The sequence below is a fragment of the Notolepis coatsorum genome (assembly GCF_963971535.1).
Source record: "Notolepis coatsorum genome assembly, chromosome: 6".
NCBI classification, from domain to species: domain Eukaryota; kingdom Metazoa; phylum Chordata; class Actinopteri; order Aulopiformes; family Paralepididae; genus Notolepis; species Notolepis coatsorum.
This window is the reverse complement of record NC_140170.1, coordinates 5,598,649-5,621,287: the sequence shown is the minus strand read 5'-3', so window position 1 is coordinate 5,621,287 and position 22,639 is coordinate 5,598,649. Positions and strand designations below refer to the sequence as shown.

Genomic DNA, 22,639 nt, shown 5'->3' with positions numbered 1-22,639 from the left:
TTATTAAGAGTCAGACAGTCCTAACAGTGTTTATTATTAAGAGTCAGACAGTCCTAACAGTGTTTATTATTAAGAGTCAGACAGTCCTAACAGTGTTTATTATTAAGAGTCAGATAGTCCTAACAGTGTTTATTATTAAGAGTCAGACAGTCCTAACAGTGTTTATTATTAAGAGTCAGACAGTCCTAACAGTGTTTATTATTACAGTAAGAGTCAGATAGTCCTAACAGTGTTTATTATTAAGAGTCAGACAGTCCTAACAGTGTTTATTATTAAGAGTCAGACAGTCCTAACAGTGTTTATTATTAAGAGTCAGACAGTCCTAACAGTGTTTATTATTAAGAGTCAGACAGTCCTAACAGTGTTTATTATTAAGAGTCAGGCAGTCCTAACAGTGTTTATTATTAAGAGTCAGACAGTCCTAACAGTGTTTATTATTAAGAGTCAGACAGTCCTAACAGTGTTTATTATTAAGAGTCAGACAGTCCTAACAGTGTTTATTATTAAGAGTCAGACAGTCCTAACAGTGTTTATTATTAAGAGTCAGACAGTCCTAACAGTGGCCGAGGTGGTGTGTGGTGTGTCAGGGGGGGATGAGTCTATGGCTGAATGTGCTCCTCACGCTGGCTGCCAAGGTACATGCATCCTGGCTGGTTCCTCGTAAGGGGGGTGGGAGGGGTTTTCCAGTATAGCATCCAGCTTCTTCCTCGTCCTCCTCTCTGCCACCACCTCTAGTTTGACCAGTTCGACTCCCACTATGGAGCTGGCCTTCCTCACCAGCTTGTTCAGTTTGTTAGTGTCTCTTGAGTTGATGCAGTTCCCCAGCATAAGACAGTGAAGAAGAGGACGCTGGCTACTACAGACTGGTAAAACGCCTGCACTAGCTGGTTGCACACGTTGAAAGAACTGGGTCTCCTCAGGAACAACAGTCTGCCAATTAATACAATTTCTGCCAATACAAATTTTAATCCAACCTTAATCCATTATGATTATGATATGATATTTTCATTTATAATGCACCGCTCCCAGCCAATTTTTACATCTTACATTTTACAAAAAAAGAAAAGATTACGAATAAATGGACAGGACAATGGAGACAGGGAACCAGGCAGACGGACAGACAGAGAGCATAAGAACACCTCAGACACACAAGACAACACAACAGCAAAGTAGCTCAGTGATCATCCAGAGTGAAAAGGTGGGTTTTAAGCAAGGCCTATGAACCAGACTCATATAGTATATTATTCATATTATTCATAGGATCTTCGGAAGTTCAGCCAAGAGAGACAAGAGATCCAGGACTGGTTCATGATTTGTATGATTTTGACACAAATAAGTACGGTACACGGATATGGGTGCATTTCCTAGTTCAGACCTGTTTGCACCACTACGAAATTAATCTTATTTGATTGTTAAACGTTCACACAAGTATTGAGTCTTTAAAGTTCCTGAAAGTGGTGACATTAATAGGTCGACTGTATATCACTGGTTTTGCTAGCTTGAGCTCTTCAGGCAGTGCATTCCTATTCCAATGGCTTGGAAGACCATCTGCATAACAACGGAAATGAATGTGATGTTTATTCATCACATCACAATGAGGAAGCATGCGGGCGGTCAGGTGGCGTAGCGGAGATTATAGGGGAAGCATATAGAAACCAAACAGTGCCTACAACTGACTCTGGGGGGACACCACATGTGAGATGCATGAAACTAAGTGTTCCCTACGACGGCAGAAAACATATTCAGCAAGATATGATTTGAACAAATTCAGAGTGATGTCAGTGGTACCCTGTTTTTTTTTTTTTAGCCACAATCTACTGTGTGGAATCTGTGGTCAGTACTCCCTGACTTTCATCATCAAGGAGGGGACGGTTCTAGCAACCTGTGGTCTATGGAGTGAAACCTGGGTGGAATGTTTTAAAAGCTGTTGTATTAAACCTTATTGGTAAACTTCCCTCTTGCATCACAACACTGGTCCTCGTTCTCAAATGTGTTCGTAAGTGCTGTCACATAACAATGTCACAAGACAATATATAATATAAGCTGGAACGGGCTGTATGTGAAAACCAGCCCGTCCAGTAGTGCTTTAAGCAAGGTCCCGAGCAGGTAATAAAGTGAACACAAGACGTTGATCCAAAATAGTAAATTATATTTATTACACAGGGTAGGGCTTTAAACCTCCTCTGATTTATGATGCAACAAAGGGAAAAGACAACCCACAAACATGTAACAAATAGGGAGAAAGGTAATTGGAGAACAGACAAAGTGAGATATACTAAATAAGCGCCCACAGACACTCAAAGGTACAATTCCACACTCAGTGGAAAATAGGCCTAAAGCCAACAAGAGAGTACTCACAACAAGAGAGAAGTGGCGCAGAGGCCACTGATCTCTATATATATATACTTAGTACTTAGTCCACACGAAGCAGTAGACAAGCACAGTATTGTTCCACAATGGTCAATAAATGGCAACCTCACGAAACTCTGATCAGTAGCACTGACAGAGTGAGGCGCCCCGATGTGTGTCATCTCCACTCTATTAACCACCCATCTCCACTGCCTGTTCCAAGGTGCACCAATCAGATGCAACCAATCCAATCAGGGAGATGAGTGGCATCTGTGAATAGAAACAGCAATTAGGAGATGACACAACACCACACATAACAGACAACACAAATAATATACTAACCTGATGTTCAGATGGTGTCATAAATACAGGAATAATGGTAATGCCCAACCCACGTACCCATGTACGTCACAGTGCCTTGGTAAATATCTTGGTACAAATTTCGTACCAACAGATTATGGAAATCCTCCTCCGGATTCCTGAACGTGTGAAACGGTCTCCGTAACTCATCAAAATCTTCTCAACTGGGTTCCCATAAATTAAATACGTCATTCTTAAACTGAAATGCGTGTTCTCGTTCATTGCATTTGCATACTGACACACCCCACCAGCTCCTTATGAGGCGTGTGCAAAACAGCAGAGGTTTGTTTGGCATTGCCATCCAGCATGCTGATCCATTCTACAGGTAGCGCGGAAGCGATTTGCAACTGATCTCAAAATTTTATTAGATTCAAATGTATTGTTATTATACAGCACAAGTACAATACACCATCCAACCAGAGTGGATAAATAAAAAGCCCCCCCCACACACACACACATGCGCACACACACACACACACACACACACACACACACACACGTATACAGTATATGTGCGAAATTAATCGTTCCAGCAAAGTAGGCTTATATTATTCTAAATGTTTTATTAGGTATTATAGTAGTAAGTCCTACTGTAGAACATGACATATTAGCATGACATCTCATTTAGTAATGTCAATACTGAACAACTGCACACTTGTCATCGTCATAATTGGAAAAAATTATTGAGCTTAAAGCTGCTGGGAATCTGCAGAAAACCTTTGTTGCACATGAGTGGGCTTAGCTCTAGTTCTGCTGGGCAGGTAAACTCACTCTTAAAGAGATGCAGAGCTCAGCTCTAGTTCTGCTGGGCAGGTAAACTCACTCTTAAAGAGATGCAGAGCTCAGCTCTAGTTCTGCTGGGCAGGTAAACTTACTCTTAAAGTGATGCAGAGCTCAGCTCTAGTTCTGCTGGGCAGGTAAACTCACTCTTAAAGTGATGCAGAGCTCAGCTCTGCTGGGCAGGTAAACTCACTCTTAAAGTGATGCAGAGCTTAGCTCTAGTTCTGCTGGGCAGGTAAACTCACTCTTAAAGTGATGCAGAGCTCTAGTTCTGCTGGGCAGGTAAACTCACTCTTAAAGTGATGCAGAGCTCAGCTCTATTTCTGCTGGGCAGGTAAACTCACTCTTGCTCGTTTCTCCGAAGTTGCTTACTGCAGCTTTAAGCTGAATAGACTATTTGTGAATTTTTTGAAACATGATTGGGTGACTGCAGTGCCCAGGCTTAAAAAATGGTGTCTAGCGGGACCTAGAGAACAATGCAAGACAAGGACGGAGCTGCTGAAAGCATGATGAATTCTCCCATACCTGTGTTAGTTTTCTCTCGAGCCTTATATTACCATACCAGACCGTTTCTAATTCAGACCATACAACTTGTGAAGACAGAGTTTCATCATTCTGTTCAAGGTCCCTCAGTTCAAAGTCAATGTAACTCAACCACAGCAGAATGCTCTTTGATCAATTGTGTGACAAATGCAACCCTTGCCTTGGGACTTGCTTGAGACTTGAAGGTTAAGACTTGGGACCTGCTTGAGATTTGAAGGTTAAGACTTGAGACTAGCTTGAGACTTGAAGGTTAAAACTTGCATGTGTACACATGTAGTGTCTTTTGATTAATTGAAAATGGAGGACCCTTATGTAAACAAGATGAAGGTATTTTTCTGGTCTTCATCCTCTTAGCAGTTGTTGTATTGAGCTGTACTGATTGATTGATTGATTGATTGATTGAAAATGTTATTAACCGATTGCAGAATGGGTACAATACAGTACAGCTCAATACACATGTTACGACCCCTGTGAGTCTAGGGGTAAAGGGCTGTAACATAACAGTTGGTTGACAGAAAAGATGGACCACATTTGTAAACAACAATGATATTTATTGGTAGATGCAAAGGAAGCACATGTAGCTCAGGGGTGAGCCCAGGCCAAAACAACAAACAAACACCACTATACTCCAAATAAACACAATCTAATCTATGGTAAAAGAGATTACAGTACCTAAACTACTCTTACCTAACCAAAACAGGAGAAAACAATGTCCAAAGGAAATGGCAGCTCACCCCATCTGTGCTTCCTGAGAAAGAGAGAAAAACACATTAATTATACAGAAACAAAGGCAGAATATATACAAAAACAAACTATAACTTAACAATGCTCTCTCTGTGGCCATACACACATAAGGAAATTCCTACTAAGAACCAAAGGCCAATAAACGAAATGTAATACTGTCAAAGTTTACAGGTTTACCAAAATCACCACAGTACTAGCCTCATGCCAGAGAGAGAGAGAGAGACTGAAGGGAGAAAGCCATGTTTTAACAGGTGTGGGGTGATCCATGATTGGGGGGTGTGGATTGAGTGTTGGAGTCTGGAAAGCCAACCACCAATCACTGCTGTGTTGCAATAATGGAAGGATTGGCCTGGCAGGGACCAATGGGGAAGGGAACAATGGCTGGAGGGAGGAAACAAAATGGAGAACACACACACATGGAGACACACACTGGGGAATATATACATTGGGATGTAACACCCCCATACACAAGACAAAAAACATGCCTACATAAACTACCAACTAAACATGTTTTTTTTTTCTTCTTTAACAACGAGATAACAAGCACTCCAAAACAAAGAGCTATGAAAAAACTAGCAGCAACATAAAACGAGTCCACAGCAACATAGACCGAGTAGACAGAAAAAATAGATCAAGTTGACAGCAATATACAGTAGAACGAGTCGACAGCAACAGAGATTTCAACTACGAGACAGAGCATCCGCCAACACATTATCAGACCCCTTCTTATGCTTTATGCTGAGGTTATAATTTTGCACTATGAGCGCCCAACGCATGAGGCGCTGATTGTGGTTGTACATCCGCGACAGAAAAACCAATGGGTTGTGGTCGGTGTATACTACCGCTGGTAATACGCTCGAACCGACATACACCTCAAAATGTTGCAACGCATACAACATAGCCAAAGTCTCCTTTTCAATAGTGGAATAGTTTAGTTGATGTTTGTTAAATTTCCGGGAGAAATAACAAACCGGGTGACTGACACCATCGTGATCTTCCTGTAATAACACCCCTCCAGCTCCCACCCCGCTGGCATCCACCTCCAGCTGGAACGGCAGGGAGAAATCTGGAGCAGAGAGAACAGGGGAACTGCATAAGAGAGCTTTAACACTATCAAATGCATTTCGACAATCAGCTGTCCAAATGAATGGTTTGGACGGGCTACACAGGCTAGTGAGAGAAGTGACGACAGAAGAAAAGTTCCGGCAAAAACCACGGTAATACCCAGCCATCCCAAGGAATCTACGCAATTCCCGCCTAGTAGTAGGCACTGGAAAAGTTGTGATTGCAGATATTTTTGCATCCACCGGACGCACTTGGCCTTGTCCTACCTGCTTACCAAGATAGGTAACCGTAGCCTTGCCGAACTCACACTTGGCAAGGTTAAGGGTCAGGGAGGCTCCAGCTAAGCGGTCAAAGACAGTTTGCAAGGTTGTCATGTGGTCACGCCAGTTGGTCGAATAGACAACCAGGTCATCGAGATAGGCATTACAATTTGGAACACCAGCCAGGACTAGGGTCACCAGTCGCTGGAAAGTGGCCGGGGCATTACGCATTCCAAAAGGCATTACAGTATATTGCAAAAAATTGTCAGGAGTAACAAACGCCGAGATTTCCGAGGCACGGGGGGTCAAAGGGACCTGCCAGTAACCCTTTAACAAATCTAGTTTGCTAACATAGGTGGCAGATCCAAGGTTGTCAATACAATCTTCCATGCGGGGCAGTGGGAAGGAATCAGGCACGGTGACAGCATTTACCTTTCGGAAATCAGTACAAAATTTCATAGTTCTCTGGGAAGAAGAGAGCGCTTCTTTTGCGAGAGAGCACGCCTGATGCAGTCGCTCTCGAAACTGGCTAACAAAATCTAGAACATTAGTGGGTGTGCTGGCACCCTTTGACATGAACCGTTCCTTAAGAACTTTCAGAGGCCCTCTAACAGTGTGCCCAAAAACGAGCTCAGCAGGACTGAAACCAAGAGACTCCTGTATGGTCTCTCGCGCAGCAAATAGAACAAGGGGGACACCCTCATCCCAATCTTTCTCTGTGTCTAAGCAATATTTACGCAGCATGGACTTTAAGGTCTGATGCCAACGTTCTAGAGCCCCCTGAGTTTCAGGGTGGTAGGCACTGGACACTATATGTCGGATACCCAGGGACTGTAACACTTGCTCAAATAACCTAGACAGGAAGTTGGTGCCTTGGTCCGTTTGTACTACCTTAGGCAGTCCAAACGTGGAGAAGAACTTCGTCAAAGCCTTAATTATTACAGGCGCTGTAATTCTGCGAAGAGGGATAGCCTCAGGGAAACGGGTGGCGGTACACATTATTGTCAACAAAAACTGATTGCCGGCTTTGGTCCTTGGCAACGGACCAACACAGTCAACTATGACATGTTCAAATGGTTCACCGACCGCTGGTACAGGACAGAGGGGAGCAGGTGGAATTACCTGGTTTGGCTTTCCGGTGATCTGACAAGTACTACAGGTACGACAGTACTGTGCTACATCGGACTTCAAACCGGGCCAAAAGAAATGTTGAAGTATTCTGTTGTACGTTTTAGTGACTCCCAAGTGTCCAGACCAAGGGTGGTCATGGGCCAAGAACAGTACATGCTGACGATAAACTGCAGGGACAACAATCTGATAAACAGTGCTCCAGTCTGGTACCTGATCTGGTAGCCCTATCTCCGATTGTGCATGCTCTGCCAGTCTAGTACCATGGGACCTCCATGTACGCATCAAAACTCCTTCATCCACAAAATAAGAATGCAACTCTCTCCTCTGTTCTGTATCAAGAGAAGAGAAACATTTTGCAAGAGAAGGGTCAGCCTTCTGGGCAGTAATTAGCATTTCACGAGTAACGGGTAACTTCAAAGCGTCGGAACTAGTTACAGTTGTCTGTGGGGGTACCTTACTATGAGTCGGTGGGTTGTCAGCGGTATCAGAAGTTGGAGCCAGCAACTCCTCCCTGACAAAGGCTGAAGCAAAAACAGAGTCAGACAAATTAATTTCATCACCTCTCTTTTTCAATTGAGCACGAGTGACAACACTTGCAGAAAAAACTTCAGGGAAGTTCTGTGACAAGTCATCAGGCAGAGAATCTGTGTCTGGGTGATCCAACACTTCCAGCACAGCGTTCACCTGTCCTCCAGCTAAATCATTTCCCATGATAAAGGAAATGCCTTTAACTGGCAAGGAAGGTCTCACCCCTATTTTAAAGAAACCAGTGACCAAATCAGATTGTACATGAATACAGTGTAACGGGGCTGGCACGAAACCCATCTCAATACCTTGAACCAGGACACTAGAACCACAGGAAGATTTCTCAGACAGAGGTAGTACATCAGAGAGGATAAAGGATTGTGAGGCTCCAGTATCTCGTAAGATCTGAACTGTACACTGATCTTTTGGATCCCCTGTCAAGGAAACTAAACCCTTAGAAGTAAATGGCCTGAAACAAGGATCGAGAACATCCTGATCATTGTGCATCTGTTGATTGGAATCAGGTGCCATTTTAATCAGACCAACCCCTTTGGGTTGCCTAAAGTTCTGAGAGGACGGTTGCTGCTTACGTTTCAATGTTAAACAGTCAGAAATAACATGACCAGATTTATGACAGTAGTAACATGTCCGCTCCTCTTTTGAGCGTGGAGGTGACATTCTTGGTCGGGGGTGTGTGAATTCTGAATGGTTGGGGACAGAAGGTCTCTGAGAGAAATCATGGGGGAGAAACGAGTCACGCCTATCTACAAACACAGTTTTATGGGTTAGCGCAAACTCATCAGCTAATACAGCAGCTTGCTGCAGAGTGGACACTTTCTGCTCACTCAGGTAAATTACAATACGCTCTGGCAAACGATTCTTAAACTCTTCTAATAGAATGAGTTCTCTGAGAGAGTTAAGATCTGAGGCCTTGCTTGCTGCACACCATTTATCAAAGAGAGTTCCCTTCTCTCTAGCAAACTCTACAAAGGTCTGGTTGACAGCTCTCTTGTGACTGCGAAACCTCTGCCTATAAGCTTCGGGCACAAGCTCATATGCACGAAGGATGGCAGCCTTCACAGTATCATACAATAGACTATCTTCTAGGGAAAGTGTTGAACAAACCTCTTGGGCTTTACCAGTCAATTTGCATTGAAGCAACAAAGGCCAGACCTCTCTTGGCCAGCGCAATGAAGCAGCAATACGCTCAAACACATTAAAATAAGTATCAACTTCTGTCTCTCGGAACGGAGGCACCAAAGCAATGTGTTTACTTATATCAAAAGTGTGTGATGAATAAGCTGTGGAGGAGGACATACCCGGGCCTTGTGGAGGAGTCGGTGTAGCATAGTTGGATTCACTCCTTAGGACTTCCAGCTCCAACCTCCGCAGTCTGAGCTCTTTTTCCACTTCATGCTCAAGCTCCAACCTACGAATGTTAACAGCCCTTTCATTTTCTGCGTCAAGCTCCATTCTACGAAGCCGATACTCCGCCTCACGTGCTTGTGCCTTCTCCTGAGCCTCCATCTGGAGACGTGCTATTCTAACCTTGACCTGGGCCCCTTCTCGAGACCCAGTTGACACAGGAGAGGTCAAGTGAAAATGTGGCAATGTGACGTTCACACCTGCCTTTTCAGCACCATGGGCTTGCTCCTCAGAAGGCGGTGCTTCTGTAGGTTCACCAGGAGGACTTGCATGTTCATCAGAGACCGCAGGTAAAACAAGCGTCCCCTGCTCCAACAGCTTATCTACCACAAGACACCTGATATCCTGTTTAAGATGCTTTTGTTGAACCGAGAGTTGAAAATGTGTGGCAATCTCCACTAAGTCTGCCTTGCGGCAGCTATCTAGCGCTTCCCAAGTAGGATTGCTCAAGAATTTCCCCAGATCAAAAGTACTAACTGCCATTATTACTTTTTTACACAAATGCCATTTTTACACACAAATTAATTAATAACTATACAAGTGTAAACAAACACAGTTCACCAAATCCATCAACCAACAATTGAACACGGGTTACAAGATCCAGGCAGAGCCCCCATTTATGTTACGACCCCTGTGAGTCTAGGGGTAAAGGGCTGTAACATAACAGTTGGTTGACAGAAAAGATGGACCACATTTGTAAACAACAATGATATTTATTGGTAGATGCAAAGGAAGCACATGTAGCTCAGGGGTGAGCCCAGGCCAAAACAACAAACAAACACCACTATACTCCAAATAAACACAATCTAATCTATGGTAAAATAGATTACAGTACCTAAACTACTCTTACCTAACCAAAACAGGAGAAAACAATGTCCAAAGGAAATGGCAGCTCACCCCATCTGTGCTTCCTGAGAAAGAGAGAAAAACACATTAATTATACAGAAACAAAGGCAGAATATATACAAAAACAAACTATAACTTAACAATGCTCTCTCTGTGGCCATACACACATAAGGAAATTCCTACTAAGAACCAAAGGCCAATAAACGAAATGTAATACTGTCAAAGTTTACAGGTTTACCAAAATCACCACAGTACTAGCCTCATGCCAGAGAGAGAGAGAGAGACTGAAGGGAGAAAGCCATGTTTTAACAGGTGTGGGGTGATCCATGATTGGGGGGTGTGGATTGAGTGTTGGAGTCTGGAAAGCCAACCACCAATCACTGCTGTGTTGCAATAATGGAAGGATTGGCCTGGCAGGGACCAATGGGGAAGGGAACAATGGCTGGAGGGAGGAAACAAAATGGAGAACACACACACATGGAGACACACACTGGGGAATATATACATTGGGATGTAACAACACACAATTGTTAAGGGGATGCAGACCAGAGAAAGACTTTTGTCTTGTTTACATCAGGGTCCGACAAAATGGCATCCAATGTAATAAAAAAAGTCAACCAACGAACTAGATTCTTGTACCGGATCTCCTCTCTGGTAAACAAGAATTGTGAGGTTTCTGTCCTTGCTCACTCACTCGTTCTGTTCCTTTAAACCACCTCGCTCTGTTTTCATTTGTTTCTGTTAATCATTCAATTCCCCCATTCACACGCTTCTTCCAAGTGACGTCGTCAGAGACGTCGTTGATTGGTTCTCTCCCGTCCGCACGCTTTTCAATCACATTCCCCAGCTGTCACTGCTTGTCAATCAATCAATCCCGTATTATTTATACCCCGTTTCTCCACTCTAGTTTTGTTGGATCGTTTTGATATTTCTCTGTTTGCATTCTCCGTTCCTGCTGCTGCTGCTGTTTGCTCTCTGTGCTTTACCTCCAGGATATTCCAAGAAGCCTTCCTCTTGGACACCTTTTCCCCGTGGCGACGCGCTCGCTCCGCTGCTGTTCCAGCACCCATTACGCACTACGTCTGGGTGAGTTTTTTACTGACTGTCTTGATCAAATTCCGTTTTCGTGTGTTTCTATAACACTGAAGATTACCACCTTTTTTATCAGACAGTCACTCACCCAGCGATCGCCTTTTTGTTGTTCTCACTGGGATAATATTTTTGGGACTTTACATCTCCCACTGTGTGTTGTTCACACCGAAGATATTATTCACATTGGATTGTTTTTTGGACTTCACTCTCAGTGTCTATTTTTGCACCGAAGATATTCACTTGGGATTGTGTTTTGGAACAGTGCTCACTGTGTGTATTTACACGAAGAGATTCACTTGGGATTGTGTTTTGGAACTTTGCTCACTGTGTGTATTTACACGAAGATTAGTTCACTTGGATAACTTTTGTATTTGGGTACAAGTCACCTCTCCTGTTCTCCTGCTCGTTCCACCTGCACCCTTGTTGACTCGCTCCCTCTCTCTCTCTCTCGGTCCCGCAACACTTCGGAGATTCTGCCGAGAGAAGTCTGCAGAGCGGCTCAGACGTCAGCATCTGCTACCCCCTACTACCACCACGGGAGAAGCTGCAGAGCAGCAGAACATTTTCCCCCTTGCTTGTGTACCTGTCTTGTTTGACTTGATTATTCTGTGCTCATTAATTAGTCTCAATAAACAAGCCCTTGTTTTTGGCAACTCTGAATTCCTACTCTCTTGTGTCGTGCGTTTGGGGTCGGTGTCAAACCATAACAAGAATACCCTGAAGACTCTGGCAGGAGCACTCATTCAAGGGTACTACGACTATGCGTGCACCTCATGGTACCAAAGCACCTCAAAGGCACTTAAAACAAAATTACAAACATCACAAAACAAACTGGTCAGACTACTACTTGACCTGAACCCCAGAACCCACCTCACCCCTGCCCACTTTGACAACCTATGGCTTAGAGTAGACGACAGAGTACAGCAACTTGCAATGGGCCTGGTCTACAAGATACACTATACGACCGGGGTACCCATGTACATGTCAAAATACTTCCCAAAGGTCAGTGAATACCACAACCACTACACCAGAGGAAGCTCAACAAATCATGTTAAACCCAGATTCGGCTCAAACAAGGGACTAAACACGTTTCGCAATTATGCCACAACAATGTGGAACGCCCTACCCAAAGCTGTAAAGGAATGTGAATCCCTACCCACATTCAAAACCGCTCTTAAAGAGCACCTACGGGAGGCTGCGATTCGAAACTGGCCACCGTAAATGCCCAAAACCCCCACCACCTCCTAATAGACAGTCTCCTCCCCACCGCATGTATATTTCTCTCCCACCCACCCACCCCCTCCTAATGTACAGTCCCCTCCCCATCATATGTATATACTCTGTCAGGATCTAGGGGTAACAGTACTGTATATTTGAATACCGTTTATGTCACAAATGTATCAGTACTAAATACCTATATGTCCCTATGCCATAAATGTCATGTATGTTGTGTATGTCATAAATGTCTATATGAATTGAAAATGGGGGACCCTGATGGAAACAAGACAAACGTCTTTCTCTGGTCTGCATCCCCTTAAACATTTTATGTATTGAGCCGTACTGTATTGTACCCATTCTGCAATCTGTTAATAACATTTTCAATCAATCAATCAATCAATCAATCAATAAATCAATCAATCAATCAGTACAGCTCAATACAACAACTGCTAAGAGGATGAAGACCAGAAAAATACCTTCATCTTCATCTGTTAATACAGTTTTCAATCAATCAATCAAATCAAATCAAATCAAATCAAATCAAATCAAATTTATTTATAAGGCCCGACAACACACGTTAATGTCCCCATGGGCCGTACAGGTCTTCTTTAAACAAGTCAAGAAGAAAACATAACAATAAGTCAAGAACAGAACAAGAACACCATAAGGTCCAAACATTTTTAGATGAATGCAAATAAATGAAAGAATGCAAGCACTCCCAGACATACCCCACGCAAAGGTAAGGAAAAACTCACTAAAACCTAACAATAGGGAAAAAAGCTCCACAGGCAGTGTGGAGGAGAGAAACCTTAGAAGGGCCATTCAAGGGGGGATCTCCCTTCTTAGATGTTGGTGATAGTAGTGTTGCAGACGGACAGTTGGTAAGCATGCACTCATGTGTGTGGTGAATCAATCAATCAATCAATCAATCAATCAATCAATCAATCAATCAATCAATCAATCAATCAATACATCCAGCCTCTTCGCATGTGCGACTCCCGGCTCAAACAAGGGACTAAACACGTTTCGCAATTATGCCACATCAATGTGGAACGCCCTACCCAAAGCTGTAAAGTAATGTGAATCCCTACCCACATTCAAAACCGATCTAAAAGAGCACCTACGGGAGGCTGCAATTCTAAACTGGCCACCGTAAATGTCCAAATCCCCCCACCCCCACCCCCTCCTAATAGACAGTCTCCTCCCCACCGTATGTATATATTCTCTCCCCACCGTATGTATATTTCTCTCCCACCCACCCACCCACCCCCTCCTAATGTACAGTCTCCTCCCCACCGTATGTATATATTCTTTCCCCACCGTATGTATATTTCTCTCCCACCCACCCACCCCTTCCTAATGTACAGTCTCCTCCCCATCATATGTATATACTCTCTGTCAGGATCTATTGATTGATTGATTGAAAAGTTTATTAACAGATTGCAGAATGGGTACAGTACAGTACAGCTCAATACATACAATTGTTAAGGGGATGCAGACCAGAGAAAGACTTTTGTCTGGTTTACATCAGGGTCCCCCATTTTCATTTCATCATATGACACACACGACATACAGATAGACAGTACTGCTACATCTATACATTTATGACATACCAGATTTATAAATACAGTACTGTTTGTGATAAAAAAGTGTCCAGAAAAATAGTGTATATACATTTGACATAGAAACTGTACATTGGAGGAGGTTGGGTAGGTGGGGTGGGGTTGGGTGGGTGGGGCTGTACATTGGAGGTGGGGGGGGGGGGGGGGGGTTGGGTATATTGGAATACTGACAAAGCCATACATGGTCTTTACTGTACAACTGGGTTAGGACATTTGTAGGGGCCAGTTTCCCGTAGGACAATGCATGGCAGCTATGGGTAACAGTACTGTATATTTGCATATCATATATGTCACAAATGTAACAGTACTATATAGGCTACCTGTATGTCATGTATGTCCCTATGCCATAAATGTCACAATGTCATGTATGTTGTGTATGTCATAAATGTCACTATGAATTGAAAATGGGGGACCCTGATGTAAACAAGACAAACGTCTTTCTCTGGTCTGCATCCCCTTAACAATTGTGTGTATTGAGCCGTACTGTATTGTACCCATTCTGCAATCTGTTAAATAAAGTTTTCATTCATTCATTCCCACCTCTGACCACTCTTCATAGCCGTCTGCATTATTAGCCTCCTGCCTCTGGTGGCGCTGTTCAAACCCATGACACCAGTTTGTCCCACGTTGGGCACTGCGGAAGAGGAAGCGATGCAAAGTAGTAAGTAACCCGCTACCCGCCATTGAACCAGAAGTTCAACGTGAGGAGTGCGTTTCTGTTCTCTCTACGTTGAGATTATACAAGAAAACATTTTGTCTTTATATATATATAAGTACTATTAATTCGGGGCGATGGCGTACAGGGGACAAGGACAGAAGATCCAGAAGGTTATGGTGCAGCCGATTGTATCCTTTCATTGTGAAAACGCCGCGCACAGTTCTGCTGCTAGCTAGCTAGTTAGCAGGTAGGCTAACGCTAGCTAGCAGCCATGCATTGTCCAGCAGTGAGAGAACAGCTTCTATCCATACAGTTAAGAATGAGTCATTCGCTTTTGGTTTTTAAGAAAATGGTTTGTAAAGCTATTTTTGAAAACTACAAGGGTGAATAATACTGTTTTTTCCCCTTGCTGTTTTCTTTTAGAATACTGTTTTGGAGTCTTAATTTGTTAAGAATATAGGACAGGCATGTATAAGCATTATGCTTCAGTCTGTACCTTTTCAGTCACTGTAAAGTCAAATATTGTTAAATGATGGTGTATATTGTATTGTGTGAGATGACTGAATAAACTACTACTACTACTAGATTATACATTGTGTATACAGGTGCAGCTAAATAAATTAGAATATGGTGGAAAAGTCTATATATTTAGCTGTATATTGATGCAGTCATTTGTGCAAAAGGAGCCCCAACCAAGTACTGAGTGAACATGCTGCATGAACAGAAGGCCCACATTTCTATATACAAAAGAAAAATACATCTATTTGATTGGTGATACAGAATTTTGGGCTTTCATGAGCTGTAAGACATAACACAATCATCTAAAATTAAAACAAATAAAGGCTTGAAATGTTTCACATTGTGTAATGATGAATCTATAATCTACGAGAGTTTCTCGTTTTGAATTGAATGACTGAAATAAAATAACTTGTCCACGATATTCTAATTTATCAAGCTGCACCTGTATATAGACAGTTCACAGATGCCCACGAATGTGTAGTTGTGTACTTTATGCCCATGTTTCCCTAACGTCGGCATTTCATAGTTAGTAGTTTGACCAAGCAGTTACTCGCATCCACGAATGTGTAGTTGTGTACTTTATGCCCATGTTTCCCTAACGTCGGCATTTCATCATAGTTAGTAGTTTGACCAAGCAGTTACTCACATCCACGAATGTCCAGGTTGCAATTTGTATTGATTTCCTTGACTCACTGTATCAGAACCTAATTTTCAGGTATCTACAAAATGTAAGTATTACATTTGATCTTCTCGTTCTTATTTTTGCTTAGTTTGTATTATGATCGTCTGTTAATGGCTGATCGAAGTAGATTAATTAACTTCAGCTGGTTTTAATTGATGCAGATTGTCTAGATTAGAATGATGTTCTCACCCTTCTCTCCCTCGCCTCCAGCGTTCCCGGATCCAGGTCTGGTTGTATGAGCAGGTCAACATGAGGATAGAAGGCTGCATTATTGTAAGTTATACTGAGATCTTCTTCTACTACTTGGCTTGTATGGTGTACTTTTTTCTTTTTTTTAAGTAGCACATAACATAACTATATTACTGATGGCCAGTTTCCGGATTAGTGCCCTGCAGTTTATCTAAATCTAAATTCCTGTACTGCAGTTGACAAATTCAGGCGTCTTAAATTAAAGTATTTCATTCATAATTCTCAATTTAAGGCTTTAAACTGTATTTAAAAAATCTTACATTAAATTTCCACAGGTAAACAAATTATTTTTGGGAGTGGCAGCCTGGCTGTCGGGAGATGAAATAGTATTTAATATATGAAATATTTTTGTATTCAAGTGTTTTTTTTTGCCGGGCTACTGGAAGCTTGGTGAGTCTGGCAAGAGCTTGTATGGAATTGGAACACGCACTCATTGTAATTGGCGCACAAGTGCAGCCGCCAGTTCAGTGTCGCCATGTTTTCTTCATAATTACAGAACTTGTAAGTCGCTTTGGATAAAAGCGTCAGCTAAATGACTAAATGTAAATGGTTGTGAAATTGCTATTAAAAAGTCTTAAATGTAACATGTTGAAACCCGCAGATACCCTGTGGAATTACATGAAGCTGCAATTGTTTACAATTGCACGGCTCCCAAGATATCATTTCAACCTTTATTTAAAATCATAAGCTTGAGGTTTCCCTCATTTACAGAAACGACGATTGTACAAAATGTAAACGGTACATAATACAAGCAATATTCACAGAAAACCGAACCATTCGTTATATATGTTATAATTTCAAAGGTACTCACAGTTGCACGAGGGTTTCGGACAAAAATACGTGATGGTTTCAAAGCTCTGCGTTGCTAATAAACATTTTAAATATTTTTTATACACTGGTCAACACTGCATTATTTCAGGCGTTGGGTGCATGATGCGCATGTGCTGTGATCACGGCGCACCAGGCAGCCAAATACGGAAATAAAGCCGGTTTGAGCAGTGTTGACCAGTTTATAAAAAATATTTTAAATGTTTATTAGCAACGCAGCTTTCAAACCATCACATATTTTTGTCCGAAACCCTTGTGCAACTGTGAGTACCTTTGACATTTCTCTGTGATACTTGTATAATGAACGGTTCAGGCAGAACCAGTCCTTCATGGTCAACATACGTTGGTTTGCTATGAGCTAGGAAGTGACTGTGGATTCACTCTGTGTATCACAGTCACGAAAGGGGCTAACGTTTAAACATACCAAGGGAAGGGAGAACCTCCAATTTCAGAGAGTTGAAGGACGTTCCATGAGTTGATGAGGTCTTCTGATCAGAATCCCTCGGGTAGACATGTTGTTGCACTTTAGAAAGCCTTCACACCAATGTTTGTTTTGAAGTGGTTCAAATCGGAAGAGAAATAGTTACTTTTGTTGCAGTATTTATAAAAAAATTAAAAAAATCCACACTGACAATTGGCAAATTAACCATACTTAATCAAAGTCATGTGATCGTGCAGGTTAGCCGTTTTATTGGACATCATTTTGAATCCTAACATTATGTTAACAAAGATCATCTACATCATTTACTCTTTGGTTTGCACAGATGTTACAAAATACTAGGGATGCACCGAATGGGAAATTCTTGGCCGATACCGAAAATAGAAAACAGTTGGCCGAAAGGCCGAAAATGATTCATAGAATAGATTTTTTTTTACCAATGTTGTGGAACATTATGATTATGGAAAAATATATGATTATGGCAAAACGTAACTTAAATAATAAATAATCACTATGGGTCCATAAAACATTTATTCAGCACTTCTGAATGCATACAGTACATTAATTCCATCTTTTCTCTGGCTGCCGCAGCGGACATCTGTGCTCTACTGAGCGCACCTTTCTAGTCCCCAGCTGAATGTGCTCGCTTGACTCGGCACAGTAGACGCGCGACAGACAGACAGCGTCAATGTGAGAAACACAATCCCCCCCCCCCCCCTCTCGCTCTGAATAATATGCAACCGCGACGGGCATATGGTGAATGGGGATGTAAAGGCATGTTGAAGACGCATTTGTTGGACGCGTTGCGCGCAGAGTTTACATGGAGGCGGCGCGACTCCCGACAGCGCGACATCATCACAACAACACGCGAATGATATGCATATTAGATCACTCCTACCGCGACGGGCATAATAGTGAATGAGGATATGGAAGCATGTTGGGGACGCATTTGTTGGACGCGTTGCGCGCAGAGTTTACATAGGGGCAGCGTGACTCCCGACAGCGCGACATCATTACAACAACACGCGAGGTTGTTAGGTTGTTTCTGTTTCTGTGATATATTTTCGGTGAGAAAAACTCGTTCGGTCGAAAGCCGAAAGGCAATATTTTACCATTTTCGGCCGAAAACTTTCGGTGCCGAAATTTCGGTGCATCCCTACAAAATACTATTTAACGTTACGTTGTCCACTTCACAGCCACCGTATGTGCTACTGTGTACTTAATTAATTAGTGATTTTTTTAGTATGATGGTGTCATTTTGTCTGAACGCGTTAAAGCGAAAAGAGCAACCCTGTGAGGATGATGAATAACACATTAATATCAAACAATGCAACGTTACGTTGTCCACTTCACAGCCACCGTATGTGCTACTGTGTACTTAATTAATTAGTGATTTTTTTAGTATGATGGTGTCATTTTGTCTGAACGCGTTAAAGCGAAAAGAGCAACCCTGTGAGGATGATGAATAACACATTAATATCAAACAATGCAACAAAGAACAATAAGCCTCATTAAAGCATTGGACTATTATTCCTGTCTTTGATCTGATTGCATTTTCACTTCAAACAAACTGCTGGGGTGGAAAGCAGGTGGCCCAGGTTTGTTTGTTTGGACCAGAATTCCATTCGGGTGTTTTTCTCTTTATTTTCCACAAATAAAGTCACATTTGATGAAATAGGTTGTCCTTCTATTAGTAATGGAGGGTTGTGCCCTGCTGACAGGTTTTCTATCTGTTTGGTTTTGACACGCAGTGATCTGATTCTCGTGTCATTTGAACCTACCTGCTCTATTACACCAGACAGCCTGAGAGCTTTACTCAGGGTTCGTACGGGTGCTGGAAATCCTTGAAAATGCTTGTATTTCAATGTGATGTTTTCAAGGTTTGAAAGGTGCTTGAATTGTGTATAATATAAAGTGCTGGAAAGTTATTGAAATTGTAATTGCACTGTATAATAAATCGATATCTGACTGAATAGTTCGGTTTTTAGATAAAGAAATACAATTTCGGAGATCGCCTTTCACACAAAATGAAGGAGTCCTCTCTCGAGCCTCGCCACTCACGTGCCTGCCCCGCCAACGGCACCTCCCGCCCCTCCTGAAAGCTTGCTTTAATCCCAGTAACGTTAGCGAGCTAACGTTAGCAAGCTTCTTATTGAATTTTTTAAGACTTTAGCAAGCTAGTGAGCTAGCGTTGCCACAGACGGCTATGTTTATTGTTCATGTTGACAATGACAAGCAACACCGTATATTAAGGTGAGTTAATAAATTCACTGCTCCGCTCTGATAAACTGACTCTTCAGTCAGAGCGTCCAATCTGCACAACTGAAAGCTCTGACACATTGAAAGCCAATTTACCTTCAAACTAGTTTTGTTTAGCTAACGCCATTATGCATCGGAGCTGTGGTTTCGCTGTGATCAACATGGCTAACAAGCAAATCAATTTGAATCATTTGAATAATATAAATATGGTAAAAAACAAGAGGTCAGGTGATTATATCTTCTGACTCCACTGATTGCTGTGAGTGCAGGTAGGTCTAAAGCTCGCCCTGATCTCATTCAGGAAATAATATTCGTTTTATATAGGATTGAGAAGGCAGGCTGTTCAGTGGAGTTTTGCTGGGTTCCGAGGCATGCTGGGATTGGGGGAAATGAGACGGCTGATTCCCTTGCCAAACAGAGCCTGGGAAGGGAAGAAGAGATAAGCATTTCAATGGGAAGAGTTGAACTTAAAGAGAAGATTAAGAAAGGAGTTGAGGCTGAGTGGGAAAAGGGGACCAAGGGGAGGCACTATTTCTCTCTGCAGCCTCTGGTCAAAATCAACGTGGCTGGATATGGGTCTAGGAGCGATAGGGTCAAGATGTGTAGATTGAGGCTGGGCCATTGTGGGTTGAACTGTGTACCTTAAGCATTGTGGGAAAACATCCAGATGGGTGGTGTGAATTTGGAGAGCCTGAAACTGTCAAGCATGTTTTTCTAGAATGTGACCGGTATAGGAAAGAAAGGGAAATCTTTTATAAAAGGTTATCAGAATTGGGAGTTTCTTCTTTCTCTCTAAAATCTTTCTTTGGCCTGAATGAAAAAAACAGATTTTTTTTGGCGTTTTATCGCTTTATTTCTACTGGGCAGTCCAGTAGAGAGCCTGGGCAGTCCAGTAGAGAGCGACAGAGGAGGAATGGGAGACGGAGTGGGGGGAAGACATTCGGCAAATAACGACGGGTTCGGGAATCGAACCCGGGTCGGCCGTGTCGCGGCCGAGCGCGCTATGTGGTCCGCCACTGGGGGACATTTCTGCACGAGGCAGAGTTGTACCAGAGGATATAATGTTATTTTATTTATTATTATTATAATTTTTTTTGTAGGCCTATGCGTATTTTTTTTGATCCACTTTTCTATATTTTCTCCCATCCCAATTTCGTATCATCCAATTCAACCCTCCCCTGTCACGAACGCTGTTTCTTGCCTCCCACAAGCCGGCTGCAATGTGGACTAAGTCATACATAGCACAAGTCCCCTCCGGTACTTGAGGTAACAGCAGTTGCATCTTTTCACCTGCGCAGCTCGATCGCTCAGTGGCGAGGAGTAACGCGTGGGAGGCTCACGCTGCCCCCCGACACTTCCTGATTCTACTGCGCAGGCGCCACCAACCGACCTGTAGGAGTCGCTGTTCCACAATGCCAGATCCCCACCCATCAGTTTCCCACCCCCAAATACGGCCAATCAGGGCCGCCTGGGAGAAATGCGAGGCCCTGTGCGAGATTTAACGCGAGCCCCCCCCCCCCCCCCCCCCCCCCCAAAGGTAAAAAAAAAAAAATATATATATATATATATATATATATATATTTTTTTACAGTCAACATATTCTTAAATAATAGCGCTGCCCGAGGCGGGGCATGATACAGTCAACATATAGCAAAAGAGAGAGCGAGAGAGAGCTCCCGTTCTACAGTCAATATACAGTGTACAGAGAGAGAGAGAGACACATTGGAAAGAAATTGAAATGCTATTTGGCCCTAAACGGAGAGTACACAGTGGCAGAATACCTGAGCACTGTGACTGAAGATCCTTGAGCACAGCCTAGCCATCGAGAAAGGCCGCCATAGGCAGACTGTGTGTGTTAGAAAGAGAGAGAGAGAGAGAAACATGTGTTTGTCATGTGTGTGTGTGTTAGAGAGAGAGCATGTATCAACACTTAAATCCAAAGAGAAGAGGGTCTATACCAGAGAAAACAAAGCAGCAAGGAGCCAATGGCCGACATCAGCTAAAGGCTAGCCAGGTAGGCTACTGACACCAGGCCACACACAGCTTTGGCCAACGGCCCAACGCTACCCAAGCTACACAAACGACCAAGACAATGAATTCACACACAGCACATGTCGTATCTCCAAATGTTGTGAAGTAGCATATGTTTTGCCTGGAAAAAAACATCGTTATTAACAAAACATTCGGGAGGGGAAGGAAGGAAGAGTGGGGTAATGTCATGACATTTTCATTAATCTTACCTGCACGAGGAACGCAGGGCGAAAGGCCGCAACACAGGTCTCCACGTTGACGAAAGGCCTCTCGCTGTCGGGACAAATAAGCTAGGGCCAGAGCCTTGTCATGGTGCAGGCCCGACTACATCTTCTGTCAAAGGGCCTGCTATTCTCAAGGCTAACTGATAGCATCAAACGAACGTTCCCAGCTGACGCTAAACAGCTAACTGGCTAACAGTTAGCTCAATCAGGCACACACCGTTAGCTACTAGTAGTATTAGCTAGTCGACCAGTTTGGCTCCAGAGAGAGAGAAAGAGAGATAGGTCAGGTCCACGGCGGGTATATAATCATAGGTTGACTCACCATAACGCAGTATCAACGCGGCGGCGCCAATGGTAAAGTTGGCCCACGGTGTAATTTCTTCTTCTTCTTCTTCGAGTACTTTCCGGCAGACTGGACACCTTTCGGCGTATTGCTGCCTAACAGATTTATCTGCTCACAAGTTCTCTTCTCCTTCTTTTGAAAAGACATCCACTCGCCTCGCCTCGCTCCTCTGAATAGGTTAGCTAACGCTAGTTAGCCTTTAGCTAAGCTAGCTACTAGCCGACATCATCATGGCTATACCATGACAAGGCTCCGGCCATTTGTCCCGCTAGCGAGAGGCCTTTCGTCAACGTTCCTTGGTGACCGACCGGACCGACTGATAATGACCGACCTCTTTCTTCGTCTTGGCTGGCATAACTAAGCATAGTCAAAAGCTGCACGCGCGAAATAGTCAAACGCAGCTGACTCTTCTTCTTCTTCTTCCACGCCGGCGTACTACACATGATG

General features: G+C 43.0%; 1 protein-coding gene across 1 annotated transcript in view; it reads left to right on the top strand.

The window, feature by feature from the left end:
- The first annotated feature begins 14,617 nt into the window (after positions 1 to 14,617).
- Positions 14,618 to 22,639, top strand: part of snrpe (small nuclear ribonucleoprotein polypeptide E) — a 31,812-nt gene continuing 23,790 nt past the window's right edge. Inside the window, exons 1-3 of the mRNA XM_084316923.1 lie at positions 14,618 to 14,806; positions 15,839 to 15,865; positions 16,030 to 16,092. Of these exons, the coding sequence (XP_084173049.1) occupies positions 14,753 to 14,806; positions 15,839 to 15,865; positions 16,030 to 16,092 (144 nt within the window). The 5' untranslated portion in view covers positions 14,618 to 14,752. The remainder of the gene's footprint in view (positions 14,807 to 15,838; positions 15,866 to 16,029; positions 16,093 to 22,639) is intronic.